The 11819-nt window shown below is 36.1% G+C and overlaps 1 protein-coding gene across 1 annotated transcript in view; it reads left to right on the top strand.

Moving 5' to 3' along the window:
- Positions 1 to 2361: 2361 nt before the first annotated feature.
- LOC121423676 (PR domain zinc finger protein 14-like) overlaps positions 2362 to 11819 on the top strand; it is a 28535-nt gene continuing 19077 nt past the window's right edge. The window contains exon 1 of the mRNA XM_041619105.1: positions 2362 to 2908. Within this exon, the coding sequence (XP_041475039.1) occupies positions 2886 to 2908 (23 nt within the window). The 5' untranslated portion in view covers positions 2362 to 2885. The remainder of the gene's footprint in view (positions 2909 to 11819) is intronic.

The following is an 11819-nucleotide window of genomic DNA, read 5'->3' as shown; positions in this document are numbered from 1 at the left end:
TACATGTATTGTAGGTTCACGTACCTTAAGTTTTTCACAAGTTATTTGAAAACGCAGATCTCCACAGAAAATGCCTTTCATTCTGGGAGAGTCTGAATTCGGTGAAAATGTATTCATTAATAACTAAAATATTCATCACAATGAAGAAATCATAAAGTTTTTGACAGTTTTCAAAAATTAACATGAAATCTAAACTCTATCTCAAACGGAAAATCACCATCACTTAGGCCATTACTGATAGAATTCTCACCCAGAGCTCTGGCAGACATGAGCTCAAAACTGGCTTGCTAACACCACACTCAAGTGCACGCGGCGTCCTCCTATTTTTTTTTAGATGGAGCCTTGTTAGATTATTTATTGTCTGATATTTACCCCTCTCCAGGAAAGAAATTAAAAAGCTACAATTCACAACTATAAGCTAAGTTATTTTGGATTATTAAGGCTCCGTTTTGACAAGCAAGGTCGGCGACTGTGAGGATAAAAGACTTGCACATCGTATGTGCTGTGAACAGGGATTTATCTCCTGTGCAATTCGAATTACTATATCACAGAATTGTGATATCCCGACTGGAAATGTGTGCATTAGAAATTGCACATGGTGAAGTATGGAAAAACCGCTACCGGAAGAACGCGCTCACATGTATTACAGGAAAAAAAAGACGGACGTAGCTCACTTTTTATGGTACAGAAAAAAAGACGCACTTGGCAATTTTAAACTGTGTTTATCATAAATTGAAAGTTATTTGATTTTGGCTTTACAGATATTTAAATTACATGTATGATATGGCTTCATTGCTCACTCACGGCGGGCGCAATTACCTGGAAAATATTTGCGCCCGGTCGTCAAATTTTGATGATTTTGGGGCTTCATGGGCGCAATTGATGGCGTTATGAGCGCGAATTTGCGCTCAGCGCCACTTATTTCAAGGCGTGGGGGCATGGCATCAAGCCCCCCAACAGAACGCCAGTGCTCATCGACCCTTTAAGGGATGATCTCTTTCCATCATCTTATATACTGTTTATAAGATTCAATTAGGCTTTAACTTGTTCTTTCTTTCATTTGAAAACGGGGTATTCGAAAAAGAAACTTGATTTTTCAAAGATTAATTTCGACAACTTGATAATAGAATAGTTTATCTAATACTTGGATGGAAATAAATGAGCTTCTACTATTCAATGTTAATTGTTAGGCGCTGAGCATCATAATGGTACGTCTATCAAGCGGCTGTCACCGTGCTCTTAGGCCGCAAGTACGGGGGCGTCACCTGTAAAGCGACTCGCTACCATGTGCGTGTCCTCGTATATTATATGCCTTTGCTCCAAATATTAATTCGAGGAGGCGTGTTTCTCAATCACGGAGCACTATACACAATCTCGGCGGCGCCCTTTCCGCTACACCCTCCCTCATAGCGGACACCAGTCAACATGCATTCCGTCCGCTAAGCACACGGGGGGCAAAGCATTCACAGCGAGGCGCCAATATTGCGAAAAGAAAGCAGCATTTAATAGATTCCTCCTCACATCTCCGCGGCGCTCCTCGCCCGTCGTCCACTGACGTCCCGCTGCTCAGCTGTGTCAAACGTTTAATTTCATAGCACGCTTTTAATAATCAGTTAAAGAAGAAAGAATAATTATGACTTACGCAGTAACACTGATTCGAGTGGTATTCATACCGTATTTTTGTTAGAAAAAAAAATTCTGAGAAAAGGCTAAGTTACGTTCTTGTCTTTTCCTTGCTCGGAGTTTAGCATGCATGCTGTCAATGGGATAGCTTATTCTTCCTAATTGTCGTAAACACAACTTACGCTTAGGAAAACAAAATTAGTATGATGAGAGAGATGTTTTTTATATGATTTTACTATAGGATTTTATCTAGTATAATGATGCTTTTTTTGTTTCATACATGTACCCTTCTTGGTTCAGTATACAGCTAAGGTGGAAAGACATAAAAATTACACCGATACACGATATCAAAATTAATACATTTAAGTATAATAACTAATAATTATATATATATATATATATATATATATATATATATGTAGTAATTTTCAATTTATCAAACTGCTCTCTAATTTTTGTAAATCCATCTCCTTCGCTCTCTTATTCTCTGACTAAAATTAGGGTTACTAAGGTTATGGTGTTTAATATTATTTTCTGAATTTTGTATCATCTCCCTTTGCTTGAAAATCATACGCTGGTAGATTGTTATCTTTCGCTCTCAACCAGATACCGGAGAGATCAATTACGCATGCGCACAATGCAACAGATTGTCTGAGAGTTATTGAACTAGCCAATCAGGAACAAGATACCTGTTAATCAATGTAATTTACACTGACCCTTTTCATAATGGCCAGTACACGATAGAGCCTCGTCAAAAGTCAGGGTGCTGACTGAGTGCAGCTTTGCGAATCTGACTTTCCCCCTCCTCTCTTTTGCTGTTTCAATTTTGGTTGTTGGTCTATTACAATAGCCAACACGTAAGAAACGGCGTGTGGTTCTATTGTTGTTCGCCGCATTTTAATCACACTGTTGAGTGAGTTTCACGGCGAGTTGTTAGAAAGGGACCGAGATTTCACTTTGGCTGATGACTAGCTCCATTGGATGATCACACTATGACTGGCATCAAGTCTTTCATTGATATTCAGTATTAATTTCATATTAAAAATCAATTTGAATTGCAGGGCAGATTTATTCTGCAGTTGCCATCCACTTGCAACATCGCTCAAAGGTGTAATTATTATTATAGAAATTTAAGAACAAATCTAAGACAATTAAAATAAACTGGAAGAAAATATAGAACAACTTCTGCGGGGAATTTGCTCGAGATCGACGTGCTTCATCTGAGTTTGACTGATTTGGAGGCAAAAACTCGAGACGACCAGATGGCCATATTACCAATGCCTAGGTAAGTCTTACTCCGGAAAATGTTTGGCATTTCTTTTACTCCGAAAGAAATAAATTTAGTCAGATTTGTCTTTAAGTTACTTGACAGGGTCCTTACTGAGGAGACCATCGGCGCTATTTTTCTGTAGATCTTTAACAAAAAAATAAGTGTAGTGGTAAACGACTTTTTTTAACGATTTATTTCAAAGTCATTTCATGCAGTTACGCGTTCTTTCCGGTTTAATAATGATATAAATAATCCTAATGATAATGATGATGATGGTAAGCAATAGGCCTTATAATAACATGGTTCTTTTCAGCTTACCTTCTCAGCTCTGAACCTTGTGAAGTTACATCGGCAGGGCAGTAGACTGCAAATCGCCAGCGTGCTGCTCTCGTGTGGATGAGAGTGCTGCTCTGAAACAGACATTTTAGTCTTTATATTTGAATCTAATAAGTTCCAAGCTCTGATTGTTCTTGGAAAGAATGTATTTTTGTAAGTTTCTGTCCGGGCAAACGGTCCTTCTATGCGGGTACCATTGCTTTTCCTCGTCTCCCTTGTGGAAATCAAGTTCATTTATATCAACAATATTATTCTGGTTCTTAAACATCATTGTCAGTCTGCTCTTTTCCCTTCTACTTACTTCCAGTGTATGGAGTTGGAGATATTTTATCATAGCGAGTGAATGAATGAGAACCATTAACATAATTATTGCATTTTGAAATTATCAAGCTCATTCCATTTCATGTTTATAAACTTAAACTTTTGAGACAATAATAAATGAATAAAAAAATATAAACATTTTTTTCTTAGTAAAAACAATTGTAATACATTATAAAAATATGAAATATTGAGAAAAACAAAAAGAGTGATAATACGAATTTGAATGCAATTAGTTTAAAGCACTTGCGGATCCAGAGGGAAGCACAGCCGGCCCGTGCCCCCCCCCCCTTGAGAAGCAAAATTAAAATTTGTAATGTAAAAATGCCATGATTAAAACAGAAGTGTGTCCCGTCTTTTGAAAGTGAAGACCATTTTTTTTTCTTTTTTGGGTACGGAATATCCTTAATTTGGGTTAAATACCCTTTTCTTTTATATTGCCGTGGTCGTTCCAAAATCAGATACCATTATCATGGTAATAATGTAACGGATATGCCTAAACAATAAACTTGTTTATAAAATATCGGTTAGTAAAAACTTCGAAAGTTACTTTTGAATCGACAGGCAAAGAAATCTGAATTTTTTTAGTCTGAAATATTGAAAATCATAGGGCATAGTCTTTGAGAATATCAACTTGATTTGAGTATAGCTTGCAAAATTGACATCATGATCAAATCAGTGCATTAGTTATTTCAAACTTCACTTCTCTGTTAGGAATTATAATTATGAAATGGATACTTTCAGCAATACCTTTACCAAGCCCGTGACGGAATAGGGGTATCGTAATTGATATGATTCGATAGGCCTGGTAGTCGAAATGACACAGTTAGTGCGTGTATATACTTGTTACATTGGTCGGTCAGACCGTTATTAATTCAGATTTCATGTATATTTTCATCTTTTTATTAATCTTCACGGATAAATATTCATGTCTGTGCGACAAACAATCGTGTAACTATACGAGCGAATTTCATTAAGATTTATAGAAAATGTAAGAATTCGTCTAATTCCAACAATTTCTCTCTTCAAGATCATTTTCATACCAGAAATCGCACATGATCTATTTCCCCAAAGAAAAAATAATGCCACACTGCACTAAATCCCGGCAAAGTATTTTTGAAAGTAATCATTCTTTTCATTTGGATGCCTGTATGATCATGATAATGGAGGTTAAGTAATTTAACGACTAACACTTGATATTGTGTTTAAGCTTTACATGTTCTTATTATTTTTGTGTTCACCAAAGATTTGAAATGTCAAAAGATAAGTTTCTAGTATTTAGTTATATGTATACGCCATGCGTCGATTCCACCCAGTGAATTTGATCCGAGAAACATATGAAGATGACTGTCTTGAATTATTTTAGAATAAGTAGGAAATTTGTTAATGAGAAAAACGGAAAGGTTTTAATATAATTCAAAAGTGACATAACATAATTTGTTTCTGGGTCCTGTCTTACAAAGAATTGTAATTGATCCAATCAAACTATATGAAAATTCACCAATGTCATAAGCAAATTCCTGCTTGAAATTAGCATAATGTCCTTTGTAAATAAAGACCTGTCAAGACAATGATTAATGTATGAGTGTAAGAAAACATTCAGACCAAACATGCATTTTAGAAGTTGACGTTGGCTTTCCATAGTTGTGGTTGATTGGATCAATCGTAACTCTTCCTAAGACATGGCCCATAAACAGGGGCGGATCCAGGATTTTCCAAGGGGGGGCACATTTTTTTCTGAGGAAAAATTGACAAGTAAAAAAAAGTGTTTTTACCAAAAATGAAGGATATGTCGTTCACGAGACAATTGGACAAGCAAAAAAAAAAAGGCTTCACTTTCAAAAGGAGGGGACACACTTCTGTTTTAACGGCATTTTTACATTATGAATTTTAATTGTGCCTCTCAAAGGCGGAGGGGCATGGGCCGGCTTTGCCCCCCCTGGATCCACCAATGCCCATATAGATATATTTTTCCACTAGCAGTATAAATCTGATCTCTTCTATATACGTTCCGCAGTACTAAACTCCATCTACTTGTTGAAGAGAAAACGAGTAAGGGGTAGATTAGACAAGATAATTGAAGAGAATGGTGACAAAAAATAGATAGATGGAAGAAAAATACAATATGATTCCCCTCTGGCAATCAAACCACTATCATTATTTATAACACGGTGATACAAAAGGGGTCCAAACAGGCCATATAATAGCTGGTATTTTATTGCAATCTGTTCTTAGATTAACATATGCCACTGTTATCTTTGCAGTCTGTTCTAAAACTTTGGTTAATATTTAGCTTGTCAAAGCTTTTTGCTTAATAACCTGTTGAATAATACATTCTATTTTGAGGGAGAATATAACACGTCGGTGATTTATGAATTGAGATAAAGGCAGATGTTTATCATTCATTTGATGCAGTCAACTGAAATGACAACAATAGCAATTCAGGGAACACAGCCGGAATTTTTGAGTGAATCTTTACTGAGTACATCCTTAAATAAGACAACAAGACAAATAAAATGGATAAAATTGTTATGAAGGGAGGATATGAATGAGTGGATACATTTGAACAAACAATATAGATAAATTAATCAATTATTTAATGCATGAATAAATTAGTAAATTAATTAATGAAAATGATAATGACCCCAAAGGGTTGACTAAAATCTAGATATAAGCTAATAGTGAAACATAGCAGGAAAATACATTGTTCGTGTTTTTCTTTCCATTTCTATTTTGTATTTGTTTTTTTCTCGTTAATCAACTCGGGACATCTTGCTGCTTGTACTTTACTCATCCCCGATCACCTCTATCTCTCTTTCTACCATTTCCCCCTTTTATCTTCCTGCCCTTTTACTCGCTGTAGACCTTCTTATCCTATTATTCCTGTAAACAACAACAAAAAGGAATGCCTTCAAAACAGTTTATTCGGTTTTGGTACTTTAAACTCTTTGAAAAAATTGATTTGATACGATTCTATTTTAACAGAAAACCAAGCATGAATTCATATGGATGCACAAAATCTTATTCTATGTCATGTATGTGGACAAACAGTCAGACGTGCGTATCAACATAAGGTGCTTGATTTTTATAGATCATTCTTTGGTGTTTACTGGAAGACGGCATTGGAGAGTTTTCACTCTCATGACGCATTCAAAAACACTGAAAATGTATTGCAATTTGCCCTTCATGACAATGAAGAACCGAGAAGTCTTTGTCGACAACGGGTAAATCCAAACAACAGTTTTTGTCCTGGGCTCTGGACAAACGACATGTTTGCTATTTTTCGTCAGCTCTGATATTTAGGACGAAACTAATGTTCCGTTTCGCCACTTTTCGACAAAGCCCTCCCGGCTGTTCATTGTCATCTGACAGGCATTTAGGCATAAATCCGTCATGCCGATGGATTGCGTCGCGGACGCGATTCTTCCCTAATATTACGGTCACAACCGACTCCAGACCGATTAAAGCTAACATAGCAATGTTTAGAAAAGGCATATCTAAATTGGTCTGTTTGGAGATGGTTTCCTTCGTGTAAATGAGCATTTTAGTTTGTTGTCTTCTCAAACTGAATAATTATACTAAACACAGTGAAATGTATTTATCGACGATATGACATTTTTATATCTAAAGGATGAATGGCTAAATATACAGTGGAGAAATATGCAACTTACTGCTACACACATGGCGTAAATATAATCGCAGATAATGATTTATCCATTCAAAAAAGTCCCTTTTCAAATATGGTGTTAAAAATGTACATAGCGACAAAATAAATCAAAATATTATACGCAATACTCCATCAAGGGTAAAATGGACGTTCATGTTAGTAAGTTGAGTAAATATGGTCCGACGATGATTAATGGGAACATTTCTATACAAAATTATGTACATGTAAAACATTTTTTTTAATAACATAACAGAAATAACGGAGAGAGAGAGAAATAGAGTGAAAAAAATCCCCAAAGAAGTAATAGATGAATAAATAATTCAACAAATAAATAAATAAATAAATGTCGTATCATCTCTATTATGTGTGTAAGACTTGTACCCACCTGTCAGAACCAGAAGAATACCACCTCCTAACTCCTCCCGCCCTTCCCTTATTAAAGCGAGCTTTGCACATGGCATTCAACAAGCATCCACTCTTCTGTAGCAAATTATTGTGTCATTATCACAACGTCATTAAAACATAATCAATGTAATTATACATCTTATACTTTATCCGTCCAAGGATCTTTTTATGATATGGGATGCAAAGTTAGATGAGCCGTTTTGCATGTAGTGTCATTATTGTACATTTTAATAATTCCGTGCATAATAATTACTCGAGCTTTTATCATTATTCTTTCAAACTGCAAGCTCGTTATTATGTACTCTTCGTATAGCTTTAAGGTAATGGGGGAGAACAACATCGATTTAGAAACTAGTTCAAATACATCATCGCAGAAAGGTATTAAAAGGGAGTAATCACATTAAAATTGAGATTGCATTATCATAGATGGAATAGGTTGGTTGCTCGCATGGGTACACATGGGTGCTGTTAGACACAAGGGATTACTGTTTCTGAACGGTCGCTGCTTTTCATTAAGGTTAAGTACCTAGTTCATCCCAAAGAGTCGTGAGACAGTAGAGAAAGGGGTGGTGGTGGGCTGGGATGGGGGATGGAACGGGGATGATGTGATGGATTTGTTCTTGCTTGAGGAAGACAGCTCATTATTTTCAGAAGTGTATAAGAGTTTGGAACTCATTTTGCTCTTGTATAGTATCTGAGTACTTCAGTCGTTAAATCACGATCTTGGTTATGCTCGAGGTTATGTCTAGCCGATTAGGCCTATATTCCATAATCTATTCAGTATCTGCTATTTCCCTGGAAATTTTCATTGAACATCAAGTCAACTTTATACCATAATGCTTTTTATTAACTCGAGTACTCACATTGTAAGTATGTCTTAAAATCAAACAATTAAGTTTTCAAAATTCAATCGTCTCATATTATATTTATTCTGGATTTTTCTGAATTAAGTATAATAGGTCGATAAATTGTAGTCTAAAGTTCAGATGCATTCTTTTCTTACTTAAATGACCTTTAAGATGTACAGTTTTCATTACAAATCGAAGAAGATAAATGCGTAGGTGATGCGCAAAAGACTGATGATCCGAAAGCTAATCATTAAAATGTCCCGGTTTACCTCAAACCTAATTTTCCAATCATCTAAAAGGATAGGGTGATTTTCGACGTGATCAGGCATGCTGGTTTTATAACGAGGGACCTCTGATCATTGTTTTGCCCCATTGCTTTACTCTAAGGGATTGAACGAGGTTATGATTCAAGGATGGGACCGAAATCATTACTGATTGATTAGATTTGCATTTGGGAAGATGATTGTTTTGACACTTTAGGTATTTTTTTTTATAAGAACATGAATGGTAAGAACATACGCTGTAGATCAAGCAGCATTCTAACAAATCGCGAAATGAAAAAAAGTTAAATCTTGTCCAATTTAAACAATTGTGTTTGTTTGTGCAGGGCGTGTATTACACTTCTCACCCCTCTCAATATTACGCTGTAATTAATTTTCCTATATACTAATTACTTCGTGTGCTTATGGTCTACTAAAGTTATAAAGTAATACATCTTTCAAAATAAGTAAATAGGATACCGTTCAATTTCAACAGCAAAGTCTCTACCACCTATCCAACCAAGATTCCACATCCCCTTCACATCTGCCTTCTTTCTCGCTTTCTTGCTCTCGTCAAATAATTAGGTCTTCATCATTATGAAGAAAGTCCCTTAGTTCATTAGCATTTATATTTCTCAACTTTCGTCCTGCTCACTCCCTCTCAACAGTTACAACAACCCCTGTCTCCCCCTCTCTCTTCTACCACTCCCTTTTCTCTCACTTTCTTCCTCTTCTCCCTCTCTAGTAGGGGGGGGGGGGGGGGAGGAGAAAGACTATTCCCCTCCGCCATCTTCCCCCATATACATCTTATCCTTTCCTTATACATAAAAAATATCATACGCGTCTTTCTCCCTCGCGCAGCCTCCGTCCTCTGCACTTATGCCCTCCATCACAAACTAAATAGCCACCAACAAAATTATCCTCCTTGCTATCATTGCTCTTGCTAATGTGATTAGCTTGCCTGTAGTCGCTCTCCAGTGAGCGGATAAACGTCATATCCTTACTGGTTCTCATCATTTACATGTATTTAAGTGGCCTTAAACCCCCAATTAATCTCGCCTCCCTGCTTGATTGGCCGAGTGCATGGTTAGCGGGTAAACTCGATGCGCTTCGTCAATCCTCGCCCGAGCACTAGCATTCGAGACTCGCCCTTCGTATATCTTCTCTCTCACGACACGAACCCAACCAACGATGAAAAAGGGGCCTCGGAAATGACAAAAATACAATTTCTGTACATTGCTTTTTCCTCGAATTTCCAATAAAAACATGCTTTTCCTAATTGTGTCTCACTGATGAGGAGGAAGAAGGTACAACCGCATGTCAATTGTTTACATCATATCAGCTTGACTAGTGACGATATGAAATAATAATAATTATTATCGGAAATGACCGACTATTGTTATTCAAGCTATTCATGTATTCTAGTTATATTCCTTAAAATTCCTTATTCCTAAGATTGCAGATATATTTTGTTGTTTTACAACCCGTATTTATCATGATTTACACTTTTCGTGGGACCCGTTGCAAAAGGATCACGAGTTGCGTTTAAACGCAAGCCAAAAAAAAATCAAACGCAAGTCCCATGAAATGCACGCTGTTGGTTGGTTGAATATCAAGTTACGAAAGATTTTTAGAGTTGCGATTGATTGCAACTCTTTCTGCAAGGAGCCCTGATCAGTTATTATCCTGTAGAAATAAGACATGATGAATTAATAAATGAACCAACATAAAATAAACAATTAAATAAACAAATATTTTTTTTACTCTTGTATGACAGGCTATGATTGGCATAGCGAATCTAATTACTGTATTTTGTCAGTTATTTCATTGCATTAGTTATTTCATTGCATTGCTCACTTTTCATTTTTCTTTTTCAGATTTTTTTTTAAGTTGGAAAAAAACCCGATGTGTGATTACATATGATAATTCTTCATATCGAATTAGCATATTGCAAGTTGTATCTACTCGACTATTTTATGATCTCCTATACAAATAGTCTTTAAAGTTGTTTGTACTATTAAAGAGCATACATATTCAACAAGGGTAACTTAACTCCCTATGAATTCACCTCCACGCCCCTCAAGGGTACCAGAGTGTCTAATATCTCCACTCTAGTCTGATCAAGAATCGATCCATTAATAATAACAAACCTTATTTTCTTGTTACCTTACAAATATTTTTTCATCGTAAGTCAGATTTATCCCGTGCGGGTGTAATTGTGTGTGGGTTGGTTCCATTTGATATTTTCTTTACTTTCGTTTTTTTCCATTTTTTTCTTATATATAACTCAGAAACAAGGAAACGTTTAGTTGCACTTCATATTGCAGAATTACATGCAGAATCAGAATAAAATAAACAAATTCTTCACAATTTCTAACTCATTAACACCAGGAAAATGCATTGGTGACTTTCCTTTAATCGATTATAAATATAACAGTCATCATGACTTGTGTCGAATCATTATTTTCTGTATTGTATATTCATCCATATTGTCTTTCATTCACAACACTTTTAGATTGGTTTGTGTTCGTTTAATGTTGTGTGTGGCCCAGTTTCTTTGTAATTTTCTGTTCTAGCTTGTTCATTTTGTTATTAATCATGTATTTGATTTGCTCTCCATATGAAAGGGTTGATCAAACAATGGTTCCTCTGATGGTAATTGCCGTCTTCTGAAAATTGACCGAAATAAAAAAAGATAAATAATATTATTTCATATCTACTGAAGATAAGACTATTATCCATGCAGCTCGAGTCAACTGGGCGTTGTGGCGTTGTGAGGAATTGATGCCGAGGTTCAAGGGTTGAGCCCTGGTCACGTCTTTCGGTTGGTGACGTTAAAGGTCGGTCCCAGACGTAAATCATGTTTGGTTGATACACCTCTGACAAAACTCAAATACACACATCAAGTTTGATTAGGAATGGCTTCGCCTGAGAGGTCCGAGTCAGAGTGTCTAGTTGTCTGAGTTACCATGAGGCGGAATTTAGTGATCTGCAGCAGTGGGGTATATAGTAAGCCAAGAAATTTGAGGGGGTGAGCGAGATATGGCGTATCAGACAAAATTTATAAAACGTTGAAATAATTTGTGGTGGAT

The sequence above is a fragment of the Lytechinus variegatus genome, chromosome 1 (assembly GCF_018143015.1).
Source record: "Lytechinus variegatus isolate NC3 chromosome 1, Lvar_3.0, whole genome shotgun sequence".
Taxonomy (NCBI): Eukaryota; Metazoa; Echinodermata; class Echinoidea; order Temnopleuroida; family Toxopneustidae; genus Lytechinus; species Lytechinus variegatus.
Note: the sequence above shows the minus strand (reverse complement) of the source record. Positions and strands in the feature narration are given on the sequence as shown.